The following is a 26,918-nucleotide window of genomic DNA, read 5'->3' on the forward strand; positions in this document are numbered from 1 at the left end:
ATGCAGATCGGGCAGGGGTTATTACTACGCCATTGGGGACACCTGGAGCCCAGCCGACGAGCCTTGCAAGAAGTGCACCTGTCAGGCGGACGGAGACGCCACCAAAACAGAATGTGTCGCCAGAAACTGCCCCGATCCACCAGGTCCCAATTGCCGTCCACTCACCCTGCAGTTCCAGTGCTGTCCTTACGACTGGGATTGCTCCGAGTACGGCCTTTCGAATGTTTATATCTTTCATTCCCTTGTGGTAACGATGAGGAGCAGTTTTACGTATTGTCATCTTCTCGTGCTTCTCTCAGTTATTATCCAAAAACTTTCTTGTTCGTCAAAAGAGTTTCATGATCAATAATTAATGTAAGATCATGTTATTTTCATGAGGTTTTATCACTTAAGGGAGGATGAACATCACAATAGAGGTCGCAGCCGTTATAGCTTACTCGGGACGCGTGCAAGATTCTCCCCCTAACGAATAAGTTGCAAACATCATATTCCTAACTTAACGTAAATTAAAACGTGCTAAAGTCTACGGTCAAGCAGAGCCTTGTTTTGCCAAAGAAAATTAAAATGAATACGCTATATTTTATTAATAATTATTTTTCTGTACTGTTTAACATGTACATTGTTTGTCTTTTACATTTTCATTCTAATAGATAAATCATAAATATCCTATCCTAAAATTCCTTTTTAAGCTCTTCCACAGACCTTTCCTACCCCCCTAACAACAACAAAGTAGTAAGCAAAAATTATATGGGTTTTAGCCCATGATTGAAGAATGAGAGGGAAATGTAAAATAGCACTGCAGCTGACTAGCTACATATAAACTGCAAACTTTAAGTAAATACAAGGTTCAGCTTGGTAAGCAATTAAATTTTAATTCTTAAAACGCGAAGTGTAAGTAACGGTGTTAATGCTATATCATCATAATAAAGACAAGCAAAGAATATTAAATTCTTTGAGTAATAGATGGAAAGATTGTTCCAAATATTAAAGAAAACCCATGGAAAAAAGATCGACGAAACAAGGAATATTCATTTGTTAATTCAGTATTTTGAGAAAGCTATCGTCATTATCACTCATTTTGGCGTGGGTGTGAACTGGGCGTAGGTCAGAAGTATACCTCACATTTACGAGTTTGTAAATATTGTTTATACTTTGATGAAACGGAAAAATGAGCCTGCATGCAATTACAAAATCATCTGCTTATTACAAAAATCATCTACATCATTGAGTATATAAAGCGTCCCACTTCTAACTGTTTATGTTATCTTCTGTAATAATAAAATCAGTATCGACCTTTCTTGTTTGTCCGCCCCGTATGGGGACAGGGTATTATCGGGAGGGTAAGGGATATATGACACATACACCCTCTTCCTGCAAACCTGTTTGTCCGGACAGGGTGGGTAGGGGGGGGAAACATGACGTGCAGCGTAGCGCACACCATCAAGCTCGTTTTTTCAGTAGATTTTCAATCAATTTTAAATAGGAGTCAGTTCATTTGACCTGCCATTGGTGAGGCATATTAATATATGCAATTTCTTTGTGAAAATTACATCTGAAGAATATTACTCGAATGATTTTGGGTTGTGAAAGAATTCGAAAGCGCCACTATTTTATCAGAATGGTCTTGACCTGCCACCTCGGTGGCCGAGAGTTCGATTCATGGGCATTCCATTGAGGTGTTAGAGATGTGTATTTCTGGTGATAGAAGGTCACTCTCGACGTGGTTCGGAAGTCACGCTAAGCTGTTGGACCCGTTGCTGAATAACCACTAGTTCTATGCAACATAAAAACACCATACAAACAAAATCTGTGTTAATATTTATATATGAATATGGCATAGATTATGCACTTTGTTAAATTGTATATTTATTTCACCATTCTCGCTTCTTATTTTTATTGTTTGATCCTCAAATGGTCACAGCTACCAGAGTAGTAGTCTGCTTTGCTAAATAATCTTTAATTCGTATGCCACTTCATTTTTACGCACTTAGAATGATAATAATAATAATAATAATAATAATAATAATAATAATAATAATAATAATAATAATAATACTTTGGTAGAAGACCCTCTTTTAGGCAAATGCTGTTAAAGAGATTGGCAGAATTAAGCGAGTTGCTTTTATATATGTTTCCGAGTAACTGGCCAATATTCATATTGGGACTTTCTAATAATAATCATACTATAATGGGCGTAATGTCTGTCTGTCTGGCTGTCTGTCTGTCATTCAATCACGGCCAAACGGCTGGTCAGATGGGCATGAAACTTGGCTGGGTTATGGTGGGGACCCCTAAGATGGTTTGTAATGGGGTTTCATCCAACCTAACCCCCTCCTTTGTAGGGGGTGGAGGTGAGAATGGATTCCCGGAAACAGGGCTGTTTCTGGCCGTGAAACGAGGCTGGTTATTCCCGTAGCCTTAGTTACTTTATGATTTTTCATACATAATATCTGTACAACTTCCCCGGAGAAAGTCGCGAATATTTCAGCTCGGACACAATAGAAGATGAAAATTATCATCAATATCCGCAAGATTTTTTGAATAACTTAAATCCATCGGGACTGCCAGTGCACAAAATAGCATTGAAGAAATACTGCCCGGTAATGTTGCTTCGGAATTTCGATCCTGCCAATGGACATAATAAAAAACAAACTGACAAGTTCCTACTTTTTACTCTTTTTTTGGAAGACAGAGGATCATAAGAGCATTTATCAGTAGCCATAACGCACTGACAAACAAGTTGCGTCTTTTCAGTAACATAATGTAAAGAAAGATACTTTATTATTTGTATCACCGTGCAAAGTAATTGAAATAGAAACGAACCAATCAAGAGCCCTGTTCCGTTAAATGAAAGTCACCGACTAGAGAGAGAGAGAGAGAGAGAGAGAGAGCCATTTAACGACATTAATGCACTACAATTTTATAATTCTATCTTGCTATCGAAAAATGAGAGAGAGAAAGAGAGAGGAGATCATTTGTGATTTGAGAGCTAAGTAATCCGATAATCCCATCACCGTCTTCGTTACTTGACTTACATTGAGAGAGAGAGAGAGAGAGAGAGAGAGAGAGAGAGAGAGAGAGAGAGAATCATTAAAAGAGGGTAAACAATAATGAATATGAACTTCTTTACGTTCATTGATCGTCCCTTCACTTACTTTAAGAGAGAGAGAGAGAGAGAGAGAGAGAATATCATTAAAAGAGGGGGAACAACAATGAACAAGAATTTCTCTGCGTTCAGTGATCGTCCCTTGAATTACATTATGAGAGAGAGAGAGAGCGAGAGAGAGAGAGAGAGAAAGAGAGAGACTATTCGTGTAATCGCCCTTATTTTAATATTGCTGAACAAATAGTACATATAAATTTTTCACTTCTGCACCCGTATTTTATCACCCATCATAGATGGGTAAGTTTGCTAGTAATAATAATAATAATAATAATAATGATAATAATAATAATAATAATAATAATAATAATAAATTTCAGCTCATACTTAATCACGACGCCAAGGAAATGGGTCAGAGGGCAGGAAGCGTCCGTCTGCATCTTCCTCATCGGCTCACCAGACATCACATTGAATTTCTTGCTCAAAGACAATTCGGAGGTTGTGTCCCAGGTCACCCTAGAACAAACGGGTAAGTAAGATATCTCTCTCTCTCTCTCTCTCTCTCTCTCTCTCTCTCTCTCTCTCTCTCTCTCTCTTTGCTTTTCTTATTTTATTTTTGTTTGGATGCAGATATCTTTCATATGGTAATATGATTCTGTATAGTTATTTTCCTTAGATTAAAGATAAAAGATTTCAGGTATTGATGTATCTGTTTTCAAACTGGAAACACTCCAATAACCATACTTCGGATACATTATTGTACCATGGAATTATAGTGGGCCTGAAGAAACTTTTCAAATGGTTTTTTTAAAGATACAGTGGACCCCCTTATTCGCGTTCTTGACATTCGCTGACTTACGCATTCGCGGGTTTCTCTGTGAACCATATCTACCCATTATTCGCGGGAAATGAGCGAATTTGCGGTATTTTTCTATGAGAAATGTCCACAAATTCCTGGATTTTGTCATCAGTTTCATATTAATAAGCACTTTTTTTGATTAAAACCTCTATTTCAAAAAACCCAGGTCGGAAACATTTTTACTGGCGTTTTTTTTCCTTTCCTTTGAGTTTTCAACTAACAAAATAGGAAGTTTTCAGCATTTTTGTAGGGGTTTCAACTGTTTGCGGTTTCCAGCTATTCATGGGGGTCTGGTACGCATCCCCTGCAAATACGGGGGGAACACTGTAGTACCAAATATTAGATATGGAAGCCTTACCAGTGGGAGCACGACAGTAGCCGTAACTAGTATTGATTTAAGGCCTGAAGAGAAGTTAATGAGTATCAGAGTTTGAAGAAGAGGAAGAATTCCGTGCTTTATGCTAATATATATATAGTTTATGGATATTCGTTTGTTGGACTGTGGTAGTGTATGACAAACAAATCTGAATTTCATTAACAAAGCATTTTTCTCCTGTACAGCTGCAAGCGGATACCACTGTGTGAATGTGACAGTTCCCAGCAGCACTGGGTATAATTCTGTGCTTGAAATTTCTGGAGAAATAAACACTGCGTCCATCTCCGAAAAACGCGACCTGATTCTTGTGTCCCTCACGCAGACTTTTATCCAAACCGACAAATATCTGTACATGCCGGGCCAGTTAGTGCTGTTCCGCATCCTGACCATTACTGGAACGAGAGCTCTCGTTTCTTATGAAGACATTCCAGAGATATGGATCAAATCGCCTAGTGGCAGAAGGTTGATACAGTGGAAAAACACTCCCATTCCAGTTGGACTGCTGCAGTTGGACTTCCAGTTAGCTGAGGAGGTGGAAGAGGTGAGGATTTCTTCGAAGATCAGATAAGACATTAGCGCGCCTTCAGATTCTTTGATATTACTTTACAAACGAATGAGCAGTCTTGATTTCGTTGAAGGAAGTACAGGGTGGCCATAAAGTCCCAGTACCATTAAGAGTATTTATTGCTCAGAAATCATATAACATAGAGTAATGCAGTTTTTTTGTAGAATGTCCTACATTTCCTCGAGTTTACATTCAGAGCACTTCATTCTTCAAAAAAAAAAAAAAAACTGCATTAATCTGTTATATGGTTTCTGAGCAGTAAATACTTGTAATGGTACTGAGACTATGGACACCCTGTGTATCCCTAGTGAGCATACTCTTACAAATCTTTATCAAGCCACTGTTGCTCTCTCGCTGTTCAATAACGAAAGAACAAAGAGTCATCGGAAAGACTGGAGAACAAGTTTGAGGTGAAACTGAGAGAACTTATGATTTCGTTCTTTGCAGGGCACTTACCAGATTTTCGTGAGAACCGAAGAGACAAGAGCATCGCAGAGTTTCAAAGTGGAAGAATATGTGTTGCCAAGATTCAGCCTCACCATTCAGCCACCTCCATATGTCTTGGCAACCGACACAGAAGTCGTTTTCTCTGTATGTGCCAAGTGAGTATACTTATCACATTCCCAGTAATTAATAGGCAAGGATTAGAATTAGGAATTTTACTTCATAGATCATGAATGAGGAAGTCCTGTTAAAATTAAACGTATACATACACACATACGTATATCCATAACAGTGGTCTCCAAGCTTTTTCCGGTCTTCACCCACTTTTCATAAAGGATACATGTCCAACCATAACCCATATATGTATTAAACCCATGGTTTTATACATACATATCCTCAGATTTTGGCCCCCTGTATTCTGATCTCTAATATATATATATATATATATATATATATAATATATATATATATATATATATATATATATAATATATATATTATATATATACATATATATCTATATATATGAATAACTTGATCGCATACTATATAAGACGTGATGAAAAAACACAATAGCACATATAAACGGACATTACAGGTTTAACAAAAGGTCCTGGTCACTTTTAAGAAAGAACGAAAAAAACGCCTGTGAGGAACATAGAGGTGTATACAAAAGGACAGTATACAAAATTAGCAAAATCCCGAAGCATAGATTAAGGATTTAAGAGCTGCAAAACACACTGGTCAAAGGCAAGTTAATTCGAAAAACAATTACACTTCGTATTAGTAACATGTGGGTGGCTGCTTTAAAAATCTTTAATCTAGCCCACGGGCGTTTTTTCGTTTCTTTAAAGTGACCTGAACTTTTTTTATCCTGTAATGCCCACTTATATATGCTTACCTTTACTGTTTCCCATTGTTCTGATCAGTCTTGCCCTTAGTAAAAGGTCGTTAAGACCGAAAGATCTCAGGCAGTTCTCGTTTTTCATTTCCTCCGTGGCATTACCTTTAATGATATAATATATATATATATATTATATATATATATTATATATATATTATATATATATATATATATATATCATATATATCTGCATGTGCTTGTGTGTTATTCTTATTTGATTAACCCCTTTTATATATTCATTCCCTAGTGGGAACAAAGATTCATTGTATACTTTAGCACCAGGTCGCCATATTGAACCAATTAATCTAACGTCAAAGGTATCACTGAAAGAAGGCAGACAACGAGTTCGTCAGGCACCGCCATAGAGTTTAAAGAAAAATGTTCAATTACACATTGAAGGATCCTTATTCTGAAATTTCTTCTCAATAGGTACACCTATGGTCAGCCTGTTAAGGGGACTCTTAAGCTGTCTGTGACCAGGCCCTATTATTATTATTACTACTACTACAATCAACCAACGTTTGTATATGTGGAGAAGGTACACTTTAACTTGTTTGCAAACAAGAGATTTGTTGTTCTCAAAGTAAAAAATAAATTTATATACCAGAAAAGAAAATCGTATCGAATTGATCTCATTAGCAGACAATTTAAAAATGGAGATGAACTCATCCAGTCGTCCTGTTAGTGATATTTACCTCCCTTTATGACTAAAAATCATTGATAAACCTCAAAAATCTGTTCCTGTCTCAGTTTTTATTATTATGGTACTCGTGCGTGTTTAAGCTAACAAAAAATGCACTTAAATGTGTTCAGACTAGAATAAATGTTAATGCCCTCAGAAAAAAAACATTCTGTGAACAGTTTATTGTTTTAAGGTTGCTATGCAGTACGACGGATGATTTCATATCTTCAAAACGATGTGTATATACCTGCTCTTGTATGTTATAGAATATTTTATTCTTGTTATTTCTAATGGATTCTATTGAAGCCTGTTCGTTGAAGTGAATAACTGAAAATTTATATTTCCAAATGGAGGATTTGCTCGCTTGAGTAAACTCTTTTCTTAGTTGTAAGATTAATGTTATTTTAGAAAAATGAATTTATTTCATCTTAGATATGCTTTAACTACTTCCTTAGACACTCAGCGGTTGTGAGGAAGTCAGTGTAGCAACGGTTAACATTGGTTACAGCGGATATCAAATGGAAGTGAAAGGTTCTTTTGTCGAAGAGGGAACAGGCAACGTCGCGAATACCACAGCTTCTGTGGAAGTGCACTACGCATCTACCATTTTAGAAACCATCACCCCTGAAGAAAACGTGAAACCGGGACTGCCGTATAATTTCAGAGTAAGTCGACTGTCTTCCAAATTTTTCCTGCAAGCTTAAACGCTACACAAGAATAATTATCTACACAACATTGTTGGTGGATTCCATGATATCTTTGCACCACAACTTTTGAATGTACTATTTTTCTGTTCTACTTACAGCAGATATAATCCTGCCAGTGTAACCAAAAACTACACAAGTAACAATTGTTTGGAGCATTGCAAAATATCTTCGAACTTTTTATAAACTTCATTTTCCTGCAATATGGGTGATAAATATAATACTCCTTTTTCAACAGTTCATAAATGACTTGAGACAGTATATATTTTAAACAAGCTTCTAAATGCCGATTCTAATGCTGAGTAATTTTTTTAATATTATAACTAATATTGTACGATGAACCGAAGTCTGTATCTTTACATTACCATTTTTATGGCTGTACACGTTGGAAATATGGAAATAAACAAGGCATGATCCGACCTCCAGCTTACTAATTGCGCATGCTTAAATCTACGGTCAAATAGCCCGTTGTGTCACCAACGAAAATTAAAATAAATTCGCTACATTTTATGAAAAATAATTTTTCCGTACTGTTTAGTATGCACATAATTTTGATCTTTAACTCAAAGCAAAACACCTTGTTCAGACCTTTTTAGGGTTTCCTAGCCCCCCCACCCCCAACAACAACAACAACAATAACAGTGTAGTTTGTAGGCTTACTCCCCGAGAAAACGAAAAAATTAACGAATGGAGATATGTATCCCACAAGATTTTGTCCATTCTTGGAAACTCCTGTAGTTTCTCTCATACTTAAAACAAATAGATAAATAAAAATAAAATTTAAAAAAGTAATCCAAATCGCCCGCTGCTGAATCCACCTGAAGATAATTCAGTCATGTTTCAATGATGCAAAGATAATTCTTTCTTGTCTCACTGATGCAATAATGTTAGTTTGATTTAACCCCAGTTCGAATACATTAATCTCCACATTTTCCTACACAAGTTCTTGCTCTATGTTGAGTAACAATTGTGTTTAGTATCATTATATAGTAAACTGTATTACTATGTAAAAAACAGAAGCAAAGCCTTCATCAGTGTTTACATTGAACGTTTTGAACGTCAGCACTGATGAGGTACGGTGTTCGAACATCTAAGCTTTTGTCTTTAACATAGTAAATATAGTTTACTATATATTCGCGGATTTGCATTACACGCTGTTTTTCGCGATATTGTGAATCTCTTAGCAACGTTAGTTTGATCATCATCATTTGATTTGACTCAAAAAACAACGAAACGGATCTGACAGCTGGGGAAGTTGGCGGACAGCTATAGATTGGTACAAAACGCTGGAGCTGAACAGCACGGTGACATTGGCTTACTTGTGGATGGATCTCTGGACATAAATACCACCTTTTCTGTACCTTTTCTCATTCATCTACTTGAAGATAGAGACAGCAGCAGTCTCTGGAATATAGTATTTTCTCTGTATATTTTGGCGTTTTTATGGGCTCCTTTTATTAGATGGAATTCTTTGGTTTCAGAACATTTTTACCAGTCATATATATATAATATATATATATATATATATATATATATATATATATATATTATATATATGGAAGAGGAAAATGTTAAAGAAGTTGGAGAGCTTTGAAATGGTAGATAACGCTGTACCTAGCTGACAATGTGTCCGGAAGGGTTTCTGCACAAGAGGTACATAAAGGACTGTCCAGGTGACACGAGCAACCGTGCCGTGTCCCTTCGAGACAGTTTGTTTTATAATAATAATAATAATAATATTGGAAGGAGACCCTCTTTCAAACAAGTCTTATTGAAAGATATTGCTGCATCAGCTGCATTCAACTTGTAAATAGTCTTCTCTATTTTTCTAATAATAGCTTTCTCTCTGCTATTACAACTGGCGAGTATTGCGCCGATATTACTCATCAGGAGCAGTCAATTCCAGGGATAATTTGTCACAAATTTATTTATTTGTTACAGTAAATGAACAAATAGGTCAAAATATAAGTTAATATATTGGCCAACGTTTCTCTCGGTATCATCCGAGTATGATCACGGCAGTGGATCGGAGCAGACTGTTGTTGCTGTCAGGATCTACTCAATATATAGCGGCAGGTCAGCAGGGGTTCAACCGCTAGCTGCGTTTTCATTGGCCGGTGGCGCAATGTGCTCCCGCCATTGGTTGAACGAAGTTTTCTTCAAGACGCTTCTCGTCGTTGAAGGTTGCGAAGTTGCAGCCTAGCAGACCGTCGAGGCTGGGGCAAGGCTTCCCTGGGCGTTGTGTCACGACGGGTCGCGATGTCATTGGCTGCTGGGCTGCTCGTCTCATCTGGTATTCTTAGATCGGGGGTGTCGCTCGGTCTGGTATTACTTGTATTTATACACATAGGTTTCCTTAAGTTGGTGGGGAGGAAGAGCACTTCCTGCGTCGTATTCAATGAGGGCTTCTCTTGCTGTATGAGGAGTGCCTCAAGGAGTCGCAAGCGTCGCTGGTCAGGAGCCCTCCCTATTATCTTTATATTCTTGATATTACCGTCGCGGGAGATAGCTTCCTGGTGTGCTGTCATGATATGGTTTTTAATCGCTCCTTCTTGTACGTGGCAGGATATCCTCTTGGACAGTCTCATAGAAGTCATACCAACGTAAGAGCCGGGACATCCACGGACGGGGCATAAGAATTGGTAGACTACATTCGACTGTTTCAAGAGGTCTCTTGCTGGGGGGGTCGGGTTGTTCTTCATAATAAGGTCCCGGGTACGTCGATTTTGGTAATAAATTACAAGTTCAAGTTCTTATTATGAAGAACAACCCGACCACCCCAGCAAGAGACCTCTTGAAACAGTCGAATGTAGTCTACCAATTCTTATGCCCCGTCCGTGGATGTCCCGGCTCTTACGTTGGTATGACTTCTATGAGACTGTCCAAGAGGATATCCTGCCACGTACAAGAAGGAGCGATTAAAAACCATATCATGACAGCACACCAGGAAGCTATCTCCCGCGACGGTATTATCAAGAATATAAAGATAATAGGGAGGGCTCCTGACCAGCGACGCTTGCGACTCCTCGAGGCACTCCTCATACAGCAAGAGAAGCCCTCATTGAATACGACGCAGGAAGTGCTCTTCCTCCCCACCAACTTAAGGAAACCTATGTGTATAAATACAAGTAATACCAGACCGAGCGACACCCCCGATCTAAGAATACCAGATGAGACGAGCAGCCCAGCAGCCAATGACATCGCGACCCGTCGTGACACAACGCCCAGGGAAGCCTTGCCCCAGCCTCGACGGTCTGCTAGGCTGCAACTTCGCAACCTTCAACGACGAGAAGCGTCTTGAAGAAAACTTCGTTCAACCAATGGCGGGAGCACATTGCGCCACCGGCCAATGAAAACGCAGCTAGCGGTTGAACCCCTGCTGACCTGCCGCTATATATTGAGTAGATCCTGACAGCAACAACAGTCTGCTCCGATCCACTGCCGTGATCATACTCGGATGATACCGAGAGAAACGTTGGCCAATATATTAACTTATATTTTGACCTATTTGTTCATTTACTGTAACAAATAAATAAATTTGTGACAATTATCCCTGGAATTGACTGCTCCTGATGAGTAATATCGGCGCAATACTCGCCAGTTGTAATAGCAGAGAGAAAGCTATTATTAGAAAAATAGAGAAGACTATTTACAAGTTGAATTCAGCTGATGCAGCAATATCTTTCAATAATAATAATAATAATAATAATAATAATAATAATAATAATAATAGTAATAATAATAATAATAATAATAATAATAATAGTAGTAATAATATGCTTTATTTCAGCTCAGGGCCATATACATTGAATATACAAAAATCAGACAGTAACATACACAATCTAGATACATGAGACATGATAAAAAAGAAAAAGAAAATGAATAATCGGCACTTATCCACAAAATAGCTGAGGTAGCATAAAAGCTAGTAATCATAATACTGGTAATAACAGTAATAATATTGGTGAGAAAAAAAAAATATGCATTGAGAGTAATAACAGTTAGTGCACAAATTATATAACTTAAATTTCAACTAGAGACCTTAGGTGGTTACAGTAGTCAGGTCCAGAGGGCTAAATACAAAAATTGAATGTAAAAAAAAAACTTTAACTTGATAGTAATCACAGTAATAAATAAAAATCAAAATAACAGCAATAAATGTAATAATGACAAAAACTGCCGATGACATCCTTTAGGGGACAAAGCCTCATTTTCCCATCTTTCCCACCATTTAGATCTTCTTCTTGCTTCACTCCTTAGGATGCTTTGTATGAGCGAGTTGCTGCTGTTTCTCACTCTGGTTACCAGACTGGACATTGTTCGCCTAACAATGATTTTTAAATTGTCCAGGCGGTTTTCTATGAACATCTGTGTGGCGGAGTGGTAGCGGGGAGTGTTTGTGAGGCATCTCAGAATGTCATTGTGCACAACAGTGATGCGTCTCATGGTCTCTCGGGTATAGTTCGTCCAGAGAGAACACCCATAGATACTGTAGCAGTACGAGCGGAAGAGTTGCCAGGTGCACATAGTTTACAACGCCTCTGTTCAACGTCTGCCATATCTTTTAGGTCGTCGGTGATAATGTGACCCAAATACGGAAATTCGTGCACAAATTCAAGCCGATGGTTTCCAAGGAAAATTTGTGGTTCTGCAATATGCTTAAGCGATCTCGGGAGCAGCGACATGCACTGGGTCTTGGTATCGTTGTAGATTATATCAAATTCCTCTGCATATTGGTGGCAAGTGTCGATGAGTCGTTGGAGACCTTGCACTGATGGGGAAATCAGAACCATATCGTCGGCGTAACAGAGGTTGTTTATAGTTGCATCCGATTGGGAGTGAGTTCAGTTTGACATTCAAGGCATCTGTGTACGTATTAAACAGGTATGGAGAGAGAATGCCCCCTTGCCGAAGCCCGTTTAGGGAGCCGAAGGTGTGATATAATACGATACCCCATTTGATACAGAATTGCTGTGTGGAGAACCAGCAATGCAAAATGCCAATTAGATACAGGGGTGTGCCCCTTTTATGCAGCTTCAGGAAGAGCTTCAGGTAGTTTACTCTGTCAAATGCTTTTCTCACATCTACAAAACAAAGGAAAACAGGAGAGGCTGATGATAGGTAGTAATTCAGCAATTCTTTCAGTATGTAGATGCAGGTGTCGGTTGAGTGGTTTGCTTTAAACCCGAACTGGTTGTCAGTGGTGTGTAGAAAGGGGAGAAGTCTCACTAGAAGAACAGACTCAAGTATCTTCGATGCGATCGTTGTGATTGCAATCGGCCGGTAGTTGCCAGGGTCAGCTGCATCCTTTAGCTTGTTTTTGATTAATGGTATCAAATGGACTAAGAGTAGGGAGTCTGGAAGGAACCGGTGAATTATGCACGCATTGAATAGGGCAGCTAGCAAAATTAAATTATTGGATGGCTGAATTTGAAGGCCTCTGCAGGAAGACCTTCACAGCCGGGCGATTTATTATTAGGTAGGCTATTTATTGCATCGCTGATGTTACCTGGCGTAATACGGTCTGCAAAATGAAATTGAATGTTGTCAGTAAGGAGGAATCTTGATCATTTATGCAATTCAGGATATTGTTGAAGTGATCACCCCACATACTTGCGATAGCTTCGTCTCCGACTGCTTCCCCTACTCTCTGTGATAACTTTTTAGTTTTGGGATTTAAGGACTGGATATCTTTCCAAAGACGAGGATAATCACCAGATTCTAAGTTTCTAGACATTGCATCGGCTCTTAGTTGTTTTTCATTTAACCTGCAGTGCTTAAGAGCAAGTTTGAACTGCGCTCTCGCCTGTCTCATTAGTAATGCAGTGTGCCCTTCCCTGGGGCTACCATTTTGCCTCCACAGTAAAAACATTTCCCGTGAGTATGTATACAGATCTTTAACCAAGTCATTCCATCCAGGTATATTACGAGAATTACCTTGACGAAATCTGTAGGCAGTCCTGCCCAAAGCAAGCATAGCGGAGATTATGTTCGAATAGAATTCATTCAGGTCCCTCCTGTGGTGGTCATTTCTACAATTTGTGTTAGTACAAAGTAAGGCGTCTGCCGGTTGAACTATTGCCCGCAAACTGGTTTCCGTGGTCGCCCTAAAGTATCTGGTTTTCTGTTGGTTTTTAAAATCCCAGTTTACTGCTGGTAGGCGAACAGTTAGGGGGTTCACGGTAGGGAGGGATGGGGTACTGAATGACACCTGTAATGGGATGTGATCGTAGCCCGTTGCAAGATCATAGCGTATATTGCAGGTCATAATAGAATCATGAAGTTGTGGAGATGTGATGCAGTGGTCCAGCCAGGAGGTTGTAATGGCGTCCGCTCTATTATGTACATATGATTAGGAGGAGGGAGGGAGGAGCATTACATCGCTAATTTGGAGAGCATGATTTTGACAGAAGCGAGTAAGTTCATTATAAAATTGTTTTGTGGGGTGAGAATTAAGGTCCCTGATTATACAAATATGATCAGCAGGAGAATCATGAACAATACTGTGTAACTCCCCTAGGATCATGCAGTAATGATCAAAATGTTGTTATTTTCCAATGGCATATAAACTTTAATAATTAGGATTTTAGAGTTTCCAACTGTCACTTGAAGCACCAGCAATCTGTCACTCCTGTAGGTCATCACCTTTATCATATTGTCTCACGATTTGTGCCACAGGAAAGAAAGGCCCCCTTTCGGGCGACCGGCTATGATTTGATCTGTAACTTGCATCGATGAAGTCGAGAAGGTTCTGAAGTCTTCATGAATTGAATCGCAGATGGCAAGGTCATGTGGCCAGAGGAGCGTTTCTTGCAATGCAATGATGCCTTTGAAGTTTTTGCAGAACATGTTTAGGAGAGGAATGTTCCGCTTGAGGCCAAAAATATTCCAAGAGATTATGTTTAATGTATCCATGGTTACTCACAAAGATGGGAGATGAATGCGCTGATCATTTGGGTGGATGGGGGGTTAGCCAGGGGGAGTGGGCAGTCACTCGCCATGGGGGGTTGACTGGCACTTACGGTGGAAATGACCTTGGTTGGAGTGTCAGTAAGTTCCCCTTGCCTTGGGGTGGTTGATCCCGGAACAATTAATATCTTGAAACTAATATATTAGGACCAAAATTCTTGCCTTTAAGAACGTCGAGGTGTTGAAATAGGCAGGTAATCCTGTAAGCCACTTTATGTTTAATCCTGCATGGGAGTTCGTGAGAGATGAGTGGGTCAAAGCCAGTGAGAAACTTGACTCTCTCCACTATGGCGTCTAGTGTCACCGATGAGCGCAGATTGTGAATCACTACGTGACATTTCTTCTCAGGTGTCGGGCGAGTTGATACACGAATGTTGGGCTCCGGTCCAGCGGCCAAACAAGAGGTTCTTCTCTTCTTTCTGCTTGTTTGTATCTGCCAGCCGCCAGACCCCTCATGATCACTTTCATCTGCATCCACGATGGGGGGTTGAGGGGGAGAGATAGGGTGGGGAGGATTACGAGGGCTAGTAATCGTCACCGGAGATATATCTTCCACCGGAGGCACTGGAGAGGGAGAAGAGGTTGGGAGACCAACAGTCCCCTCGGAACGGTCTACAGGAGACAGGGGCACTTCCGTGTTGCTGGGAGGCGAGGAAAAACTGGATGCCGCATTTGTAGGAGTCTAGTGGCTATCTCTGCGATTGTCTATCGATCCCTGCACTCCTTTGATCGCATCCCAGATCCGTGTGAGGTTATTTGTTTCCACCGTTTTAAGACTGTTTAGGGATTCTTGTAGTCTTTTGATCACGTCCCAGATTCTTGATAATTTATCATTTGTCTCCTCAATTTTTTCCGAGTTTTTTCCAATTATTTCTGAGAGAGATTTTGCTGTTTGGAAGGCAGTTTCTGCCGTGTGGTACACCGCAGGTAGGCTTAGGTCAGTAGGCCCCTTTGAAGGCAGATTGTAAGGGTCATCGGCGTAGATTTCCACCGAGCAGGTCCTTAGCCACTTAGTGATATACGATATTTTCTTGTGAGACGATAAGTTCTTCGCGAATCGCTCCTTGAGAAGGCTCTCTGGTATCAGATCTTTGCATTTCGTAAATGCAACGTTGATTTCCTCATCGGAGAAGGCATCACTGACAGATTGTATAGCGGACTCGACGTCGGAACGGTTCGATTGGTATTGTATATAGTAAAGACTATTGTTCGCGAGTACGGAACTTGTGTGTGGGGCACAGGCACCGGTAGGTGCCAGGGTCACTTGCGCAATGGTTGGAGGTTGGTCGGGTGACATTTTGTGGTAAGGGAGGGGTCAAGCACTGACACATACACTGCATTCTTTTACCCATTTCTTTGGACCAATAGCCCTCGAGTAGCTGTGATTTGAAAGATTTCTAAGACACTGATTGGAGCAGAAAGAATATTAGTATATCTGCAGTTGCACAACACTCTCCGACTTACACGCCGGATATGACGTGGAGACACTATTAACACATTGTTTGCTATAGGAGGTATAATCACCAAGGGCGAAAAACCCTTCTTTTCTGTGAAGAAACGCGAGAGAGACCTCCAACACGTCCCCCCCCCACACACGCTTCATAGGATTTAGAATGGCTTTTCTCCTGCAGGTGAAGGTGACTAAACCAGGTTCTTCGACGCCCGAGGGCGTAATTGTTTCAGTATGTGGGGGCTATGGCAATCCTTGTAAAGACTACTCAGCAGATGAATCCGGAATCATCAATGCCTTCATTCCTTCTCACCTTCTTGTGGACTCCTCATATTCCTATATTTGGGTAAGTTCAAATGTCGTTAGATATGTAAGCCTAACATCAGCAACAAATTCAGTTCATGTCGTCAAAGTACAATTACTTGATATCTGAAGATTGACATAGTAGTTGTAACTAGTTTTTTGTAAAATATTGAAAGTTTTTTAGTAGTTGCTAATATTCCGTTAATATCTTTGGGAAACTGTTAGAACGTTTCCCAGTAATCAGAATGTTTACAAATACTACCCTTGTAACAAAGTTACATAAAAATTTAAATTACTGTTCTATCACTTGAAAGCTGTATTGCTTCCATCCAGAGTTAAAAATAAGCAAGTAAAAACGCGACAAAGTTTTTTCACCGTAATCAAGTTCTGTGTACAGCCATCGAAATAGATCTATCTTTAGGTGGTTTCGGTAAAATGCTGTATGAGCCGCAGCCATAAATCTCTCAGCCGGCCGTGTTGGCCTGTGTTGTTGCGTTACCAGAAGCACAATTATGGCTAAATGCAACCTTAAATAGAATAAAAACTACTGAGGCTAGAGGGTTGGAAATTGATATGTTTGATGATTGGAGGGTGGGTGATCGACATACAGCCTTCTAGCCTCGGTAGTTTTTAAGATCTGAGGGCGGACAGAAAAAAAGTGTGGACTGACAGACAAAGCTGGCACAATAGTTTTCCTTTCATAAAACTAAAACATGAAAGAACCATAAAACTACTCCATGGAAAACAAATCATAATATTTTATTGATCAAAAACAGCAACTTAGATGGTTTTTTTCTACTCCCAGAGTTGATTATCTGGACTATATCCAAAAAACACCAAATTCTAAGTACAATGTGGAACCATTATTTGTTTAATGTCATCACTGTGATATTCCAATGTAACGGCACTACTCTCACAAAAATTTCTTGATATATCACCCCACTGCTTGATCCCTATAGCCAGGTAGTGCTGTCAGCTCACCTCACGCGGTGCACTGTAGGCATTACTTAAGGTTCTTTGCAGCGTCCCTTCACCCCCTAGCTACCTGCAACCCCTTTCATTCTTTTTACTGCACCTCTATTCACACTGTTTCTCTTCACTATGGCTTCCCACCCTCTCTAGTGATTGTTTCATATTGCAAAAGAAAGATTTATTCCTCCTGTTACACCTTTCAAACCTTCTTATCGCCAATTTCCATTTCAGCGCTGAATAACCTCATAGGTCCTTGTGGCTGGCCTTTGGCCTAAATTCTAAAATTATATATTCCTATTTCTTGCACTGCATAATGCTTGAAAAAAATGATCTGTATTCCTACATTTAATTTTCATTATAGGCACAGGCCCTCAATGGAAATCAGCAAGGCAACCTGGGTTGGCTATATCCTAGTTCCACCAGTGCGTCCCCGTCAAAATTCTTTTCTGCGTCTCAGTCCAGTCTTAGCCTGGGGTTGCTGCCTAAGTCACACAAATGTTCACCTAGTGGAAACACAATCACAATCCCTGTGATGTTTGTGGCTAACGATACTGCTTCCATCATTCTGCACATCCAGGTAAGTTCACTGCTCCAACATTTTATATGTTACCATTAGTTGGTGAATCATTCAGGAAGTATTCTGCTGATAACTAAAACTAGTGCATGTATATAACAATACTTGGGATCAATTGTTAGATCACCAATTGGATAATAATTCCTGTGGCTACCTTTATTGGATATTTTTCATGGAGGATACTTCAAAGAAGACTAGGGAAAATGAATAGTAACTGCTTGCACATTTAATATATTCCGTGTAACAGAACGTCTTTCATAAAATCTGGATCCTTGATATAACCTACGACATCGCGTTAAGTGAGGACCGGTTTCGTATGATTTTGTCTGTCAGTATGCTCCCTGGAAAATTGAATGAGGTATGAGCCACATGCTCTATCTTAATTCTGATAAGAGAAGAAACAACTGAGGAAGAAAAAAACGACTTGCCTGAATTAGTCAGTCTGTGCAGTGCCATTATAACCTTTTCCTGTTCTTCTGTTCTTCTGGAAGAACACTGAGATGGCTTGAAAATATCAAAGTAAATAAACAGTTCAGAATGACCTACCTGGAAAAAAGAGAGACATTTCCAAATAATAACAAATGTGTGACAGGTAAATGAGGATAGATTAGCGGAAGAACATATGGACTCCTCATAAGAAGGCATACAGTTGGAAGAATCGAAGACAATGCTGCATTGTGCTTTAAAGTAGTGGTGTAGCGTTCATTAAAGTAAGTAGCGTTATATGTAACCCAGAGACTGCCTGTAATAACAACAGCAATAACAATATACTTTTAATTTTCCTGCAGGTGTTCTCAAGAAGTCAGATCACGTACACCAGCGAAGAAGTCCACGACTTGACTCCAAATGACCTCCCAATCAGTGAGTCAGATCTTCTGGAGCCTTTGCAACCACTCAGTGACAGCAGCCTCATCAGAGGATACTTCAACATTGACATTCCCTTAGGGCCATTGACTTCACCTCATCTTAAGGCAAGTTTTGAGGCAAATTATTCATATCTTAGGTATTTTATCTAGGTAGTTATTATTCATTGTTTTTATTTTATGTTTTCATCTAGGTTTATATATGTATATCAATGTGTTCATTATTTTCCTAACTGTAGCTATTGTCCTTCCGAATCAATGGAAAAAGATAATAATAAGATGTAGTAATATGTCTGAACCTTTGTTAACGTTTATAAAGAAGAACCCCCAATCCCTCTCCCACAGGTCCTGATATGGTACTCCCGCAGCGATGGTGAGGTCGTATCAACCTCTGGAAGAGCAGATGTGAGCAAATGTCTCAGGAACCCGACCTCCCTCAGGTGGGAGACGAAAACAGATGCTTTGCCCTCTCCAAAGGATGACGTCAGTCTCGTCCTTTCGTCCGCGCCGAGCTCAGTCTGTGGCTTAGGTTTGTGTCCTCCAACAGCACATGTGGTGTGAAGTTACTTGTAATTGTAAACATGAAGACCAGAGGTTTTGACAGAACAGTTGTTGAAGATTAGCATCTGAAAACATTTAGTTCTTCATTCCATCTAAGGAAGGAGTATAAGGTAGCATGATATAACTGGAATCACCCATCAGACATCGAACCTAATGACATTCTATAATGCTTGTTGCTCCATTTCCACAGGGGTGGTGGATGAAAGCGTTGAACTGCTCTCTGGAAGTCAGCGAGGAACCCCGACACTTGGAGCAATATTCCAGCTGTTCGAAGCAGCAGAAGTTAACCAGTGGGAAAACTCACAAGTCAATGATTATCTTTATTGCAATGGCAATAACGAAAACTCTGTTATCGGTATGTACTTGATCAGTGGATGGTAGATACGGAGCGGGCCGCATATTTCCGAACTGTAACCGAGTACCTAACCTTCCCTGAAGCAGTGGGATGCCATATCTTCAAAACTAACCATAGAATCTTCTTGAAAACAAATCTCATTATGTTTCTCACAACCAAATTACCAATAGTTTACTTCTTTGAACTAACCTTACCTTACCTAACCTAACCAAATTACCAATAGTTTACTTCTTTGAACTAACCTTACCTTACCTAACCTAACCAAATTACCAATAGTTTACTCCTTTGAACTAACCTAACCTAACCAAATTACCAAACGTTTACTTCTTTGAACTAACCTAACCTAACCTAACCCAACCAAATTACCAATAGTTTACTTCTTTAAACTAACCTAACCTAACCAAATTACCAATAGATTTCTTCTTTGACCTTACCTAACCCAGCCTAATGTAACCTAGGGCTTGGCAAAAAGACGGGGATGGTGCAATGCCAGTATACAACTCGGAAATTTGCGAGCGGGCCTTATCCCTCCACGAGCCGTATGTATGGTAACGTATTTGGTAATATCAGATGATTTTAGGTTTGGGGTGGACCTTTCAGCTTGAACCAACCAAAAGTGACAGGTTGGTATTGTAATGATGTGAGGATATCCTGATGATGGAACCACAACCGCAGTTACGTAAAGAAAAAAAAAATTCAACCAGGAACAGTCAGTATATTGAGAATACCTGCACCAAGGGACAAACAGCTTGATCAATACAGAAAAATACATAAAGTCAATCATATTTGCTTGAATGAATACTGGGACTCTTAAATTAAGAGTTAGGCAAAGCACAATCTTACTATAATCGGCGTAATGTCTGTCCGTCCGTCTGTCATTCAATCACAGCCAAACGGCTGGTCCGTGTTATAGTGGGGACCCCAAAGATCGTTTATAATGGGGTTTCATCCTACCTTCCCCAACTCCCCCCACCTCCGAAGGGGGTAGGGGTGAGAAGGGATTCCCTGAAACGGAGCTGTATCTGTTCGTGCAACGAGGCTGGTTATGCACGTAGACTTAGTTAATTTATGAATTTATCATAGTACATAATTTCTGTATGCATATATTTGCTATTATTAGTAATGGCAAGGAAGTAGAGCTTAATGACTCCTGATGATTGAATGTGAAACTGAACAGTTGAATTGTAATGGCTTTAATGACCTCACTGTGATCACACCACTCGACAGATTACGACTATAGCGCCGAGGTGCCTGCAGGAAATCGAAGAAGAAAGCCCAATGGATACACTAACATGCAAGATGCCTTGAAATCTTTTGACGTGAGTTCTCTCTCTCTCTCTCTCTCTCTTCTCTCTCTCTCTCTCTCTCTCTCTCTCTCTCTCTTTTACGCCTGCTGTTCATTGTTTTTTCTCTAAAATGTATCTATACAAAAATGAATTAGTGAAGTTACCGATAACGTGATTATAATTCATGAGCAACTATATGATTTATGTCATGACTGGTAAAAATGTTCTGATACAACAGGCCTCCATCTAATACAAGCAGCCCATAAAAACGCCCAATATATAGAAAGTAAGTACTATACTATTTCAGAGACTGCTGTCCCTCTTTTCAGCAGTTTCTGAAATATAGAACTTATTCTCTATATTTTGGCGTTTTTATGGGCTCCTTTTATTATTGTATATATATATAATATATAATATAATATATATATATATATATATATATATATATATATATATAATATATATATATATTTATATATATATATATATATATATATATATATATATATATTTATATATACAATAATAAAAGGAACCCATAAAAACGCCAAAATATATTAAATATTCGTCTGTTTATCTGTTCATATATATACATAGCCTATATATATACATATATATATAAATATATACTATATATATATGTATATATATATATATATATATATATATATATATATATATATATTATATATATTATATGTAATATATATATATATATATATATATATATATATATATATATATATATATATATATATATAATATATATTATATTATTTATAGGGCAGGAACACGAAGAGATTCACATGTTCACACGTTCCTGCCCTATATATATATATATATATATATATATATATATATATATATATATATATATATATATATATATATATATATATATATATATATATATAAGATGACTTTGGAATAAAAGTTGAAAGTCTTGGTACCTCCTTTCATTTTCACGTGAGGATCTCTTATATACTTCACCACGGGACCATCGTGGAATTGCAAGATATTATATATATATATATATATATATATATTATATATATATTATATATATATATATATATATATATATATATATATATATATATTATATATATATAATATATTATATATATATATATATGTTATATATATATTATATATAATATATATATATATATATATATATATATATATATATATATATATATTATATATATATATATATATATATATATATATAATATTTAATAGGTTTTGTCAAAAATATTATTATTCTTGCAATTATGATCAAAATATATACTCAAGATTTTGAAGAGAAATTGTATTATCGACTTCTGAGTACTTAGTAGAATTTTTTTTTCTATTTTTTATTTTATTTTTATATATATATATATATATATATATATATATATATATATTTTTTTTTTTTTTAGGTGGCAGGGGTGTACGTCATAAGCGATCTGACTCTGGAGACAAGGCCCTGTTATTACACTTATACTTACTACTATGATTATGGATGTAAGTATCTGTTTTACTTTTGACACGTAGGTATACATTTATATATACGTTTGTATACATATATGAATAAAGGCAAAAGCCACGAAGGAAATTGAAGCAATAGAGTAGTACTGGTGCAAGGCCCCTCGACTCCCATCCTTTACTAAGCTGGTCAGGAAAGGACGTTATTATAATATTCCTGTTAACTAAAGTACCAATCCTTTCCAGTCAATGATTATGGCGCTGCAGGGATGACCACCTCGGGTGACTATGGTAATCTCCCCACTACAACAGAAGCTACGGCATCTTTCGCACCAATCACAGAACCTGCCTATACTACAAGTGGGTATGTGGATATAGTCCCTAATCCGGAAAAAGTCGAACTCGAGCGGACCTACTTCCCTGAAACATGGCTCTGGGAAATCGTTGTCATTAGGTATGTCTGAGTTTGATTGAATCCTACACTTACAAAAAGGTAGTTAGCTATTTTATTGACTAAAAACACACAATTATTAGTACATATTTGTCCACAAAGAGACATAATACAAAACAAGCAAAGTGGACAGTAATCTCTTCTGTTCTTGCAAGTACATACATGGCCGACAAAGAAAAAATACATCAAGAAAAATACAACTTCAAGCGACACCAAAAAACGAAAAAAGGGATTTACTACTACAGAGAAAAAACGAAGTCACATCGCCATCCAGTATTAAGTCCTAACACACATAATGCTTAAAAAAAAAGAGGAAAAGTCTATTTGAAGAAAACATTAAACAGAAGACAAAGCCCTACATTACTAATCATAAATATGAAGAACTTCATAAACATTATGTACCCTAATCAACAATATTATCTAAAACAAATACCCCGTAGGGTGGTAGTGCTGTCAGTTTACCTCGTGTGGTGCACTGCAGTCATTACTTAAGGTGTTTTGCAGCGTCCCTTTCTTAGGCCCCTCTAACCGCAACCCCCTTGACTGTACCTCCGTGCATATTCTCTTTCTTCCATCTTGCTTTCCTCAGCCCACTCCGAGCGATTGTTCCACAGGGCAACTGCTTTGAGGTTATCCTCCCGTTCTCCTTTCAAACCTTTTTTACTGTCAATTTCTGTTTCAGCACTGAATGACCGCATAGATCCTAGCACTTGGCCTTTGGCCTCTGTCCTAAATTCTGTTCTGTTCTAAAAACAAATGGCCTATCTCTAATGCAAGTGGTAATGGAGCGTGAGTTGTCAAAAATTTGTAAGTGTAAGTGACAGTAACTTGTATGCTTATGTAAGGTATTATTATTATTATTATTATTATTATTATTATTATTATTATTATTATTATTATTATTATTATTATTATTCTTTCGGAAGGAGACCCTCTCGTAGGCAAATTTTGTTAAAAATGGTTGCTACTTCAGCACTATTAATCTTGTAGAGAGTCTTCTCTATTTTTCTGATGACAAAGCTGTCGTCAGAAAAATAGAGAAGACCCTCTACAAGATTAATAGCGATGAAACAGCAACCATATTATCATTATTATTATTTTTTTTTTTTTTGCTCTATCACAGTCCTCCAATTCGACTGGGTGGTATTTATAGTGTGGGGTTCCGGGTTGCATCCGGCCTCCTTAGGAGTCCATCACTTTTCTTACTATGTGCGCCGTTTCTAGGATCACACTCTTCTGCATGAGTCCTCGAGCTACTTCAGCGTCTAGTTTTTCTAGATTCCTTTTCAGGGATCTTGGGATCGTGCCTAGTGTTCCTATGATTATGGGTACGATTTCCACTGGCATATCCCATATCCTTCTTATTTCTATTTTCAGATCTTGATACTTATCCATTTTTTCCCTCTCTTTCTCTTCAACTCTGGTGTCCCATGGTATTGCGACATCAATGAGTGATACTTTCTTCTTGACTGTGTCAATCAACGTCACGTCTGGTCTATTTGCACGTATCACCCTATCCGTTCTGATACCAAAATCCCAGAGGATCTTTGCCTGATCGTTTTCTATCACTCCCCTTGGTTGGTGCTCGTACCACTTATTACTGCAAGGTAGCTGGTATTTCTTGCACAGGCTCCAGTGGAGGGCTTTTGCCACTGAATCATGCCTCTTTTTGTTCTGGTTCTGTGCAAGTGCCGGGCATTCGCTTGCTATGTGGTTTATGGTCTCATTTATCGTATTGCACTTCCTACATATGGGAGAGATGTTATTTCCGTCTATCGTTCTTTAAACATATCTGGTTCTTAGGGCCTGATCTTGTGCCGCTGTTATCATTCCTTCAGTTTCCTTCTTTAGCTCTCCCCTCTGTAGCCATTGCCATGTGTCATCGCTGGCTAGTTCTTTAGTCTGTCTCATGTATTGTCCGTGGATTGGCTTGTTGAGCCAGTCCTCTGTTCTGTCTGTCATTCTCCTGTCTCTGTATATTTCTGGGTCTTCGTTTAGTTTTATTAGTCCTTCTTCCTATGCACTCTTGAGCCACTCGTCTTCACTGGTTTTCGGATATTGCCCCAGTGCTCTGTTCTCGATGTTGACGCAGTCCTTTATACTTAGTAGTCCTCTCCCTCCTTCCTTTCGTGTTATGTATAGTCTGTCCGTATTTGCTCTTGGGTATAGTGCTTTTATTATTGTCATATGTTTCCTGGTTTTCTGATCTATGCTGCGGAGTTCTGCCTTCGTCCATTCCACTAGTCCTGCGCTGTATCTGATTACTGGCATTGCCCATGTGTTTTTGGCATTGAGTTTTGATTTGAGTATCGCCTTGAGTCTCTGCATATATTCTTTCCTGATCGTGTCCTTCATCTCTTGGTGTTTTATATCCCCTCCTTCCATTATTCCCAGGTATTTGTATCCTGTCTCATCTATGTGTTTGATGTTGCTCCCATCTGGTAGCTTTGTCCCTTCAGTTCTCGTTACTTTGCCTTTTTGTATGTTGACTAAGGCGCATTTTTCTATTCCAAACTCCATCCTGATGTCCCCAGATACAATCCTTACAGTCTGGATTAGGGTATCTATTTCTTTGATGCTCTTACCATACAGCTTGATGTCGTCCATAAACATCAGATGGTTGATTCTGTTGCCTCTTTTCTTGAGTTGGTACCTGGCATTCATCTTCTGTAGTACTTTTGTCATGGGAATCATGGCTACTACGAAGAGTAGTGGGGACAGGGAGTCGCCCTGGAAGATCCCTCTCCTGATATTAAACTCTGCTAGCCTTATTCCAGAGGCTTGTAAGTATTGTATTCCAGTTGCGCATTGTATTTTTGAGGAAGCTGATGGTGTTTTCCTCTGCCCCATATATTTTCAGGCATTCTATTAGCCATGTGTGTGGTATCATGTCGAAGGCTTTCTTATAGTCTATCCATGCCATGCTTAGGTTGGTTTTCCTTCTCCTACTGTTCTTCATTACCATTTTGTCTATCAGGAGCTGGTCTTTTGTGCCCTTACACTTCCTTATTATTATTATTATTATTATTATTATTATTATTATTATTATTATTATTATTATTAATTATTATTAGTCATAATGCTTAAATCTTTGCTACAAAAGAACCTTATGCCCCATTGGAGACTGAAGCCACTTTCTACTGATGCGAAATTTGTGTGGAGTTTGATATTGGAAGTCTTTTACCTATGATTTGGGTTTCTGTTATGAAAGCGTTTCTAACCATCCCCCGTCTATTCCTCTTAGTAAAGTAACAGTTTTCAAATTTATTATTTGTTTAGACGGGAAATCTGTGCGAACGATGATTCATTTCTCTCTTTGCTATCCGGAGCCCTTTTGCCCATCCTTAAAGGCTTCTGTATTTATGTAATATTTGCTCAACTAGAATAAGCATTATACTGAAGCACAGCGAACGCCTCCTGACCCTTTCCACAGCGAGAGTGGCGAGACGGCGAAGGAGGTCGAACTTCCGGACACCGTGACGACGTGGGTGGGCGAGGCCATCTGCCTCCATCCAGAGTTGGGCATCGGACTGAGCCCCAAGTCCTCCATCACCTCCTTCGTGCCCTTCTTCCTAGACCTCAGTCACCCAGCCACCGCCCGCAGGAACGAGAAGGTCCCCGTCCTGGTCTCCGTCTTAAATTACCTGACCACAAGTCTGCCTGTAAGTGATGGATCCTGTGAAAAGACTTGCATTCCTCCCAGGAAGGTCTTCCTGTCAATGGTTCGCTCTTCTTTTCAGTGGCCTGTAGTTGCCAGTTTTGCTCTTGTTTATAAAAGAAACGATTGATATTCTGTTACACATGCCTGGCCCCTGTAAATATATATCAACACTCACACTACAGAGTCCACGCTAGCATAAACGGATAATGATTTCCTCACTCACCAGGTGACCGTTGAGTTGCTGCCAAGCGCAGATTACACGTCTCCGACTTATTCAATGAAGACCTGCGTCTCCGGCAGCGGGAAGGAAGTGGTGCAGTTCTTGGTGGTGCCTCTGGAGGCCGGGGACGTCAACCTCACCTT

At 38.9% G+C, this 26,918-nt stretch overlaps 1 protein-coding gene across 1 annotated transcript; it reads left to right on the top strand.

Moving 5' to 3' along the window:
* On the top strand, positions 1–26,916 carry LOC135222114 (alpha-2-macroglobulin-like; the record flags this gene model as incomplete). The annotated part of the gene is made up of 16 exons (XM_064260284.1): positions 1–207; positions 3,484–3,632; positions 4,524–4,879; positions 5,351–5,505; positions 6,681–6,789; positions 7,389–7,598; positions 16,238–16,402; positions 17,693–17,908; positions 18,694–18,876; positions 19,114–19,297; positions 19,520–19,684; positions 20,912–21,003; positions 22,398–22,482; positions 22,690–22,897; positions 26,328–26,556; positions 26,782–26,916. Coding segments are annotated over exons 3-16 (2,325 nt in total), but the record flags the coding sequence as incomplete, so codon positions are not given.
* Between the last annotated feature and the right edge of the window lie 2 nt (positions 26,917–26,918).

This window comes from Macrobrachium nipponense, chromosome 3, assembly GCF_015104395.2.
Source record: "Macrobrachium nipponense isolate FS-2020 chromosome 3, ASM1510439v2, whole genome shotgun sequence".
Lineage (NCBI taxonomy): Eukaryota > Metazoa > Arthropoda > Malacostraca > Decapoda > Palaemonidae > Macrobrachium > Macrobrachium nipponense.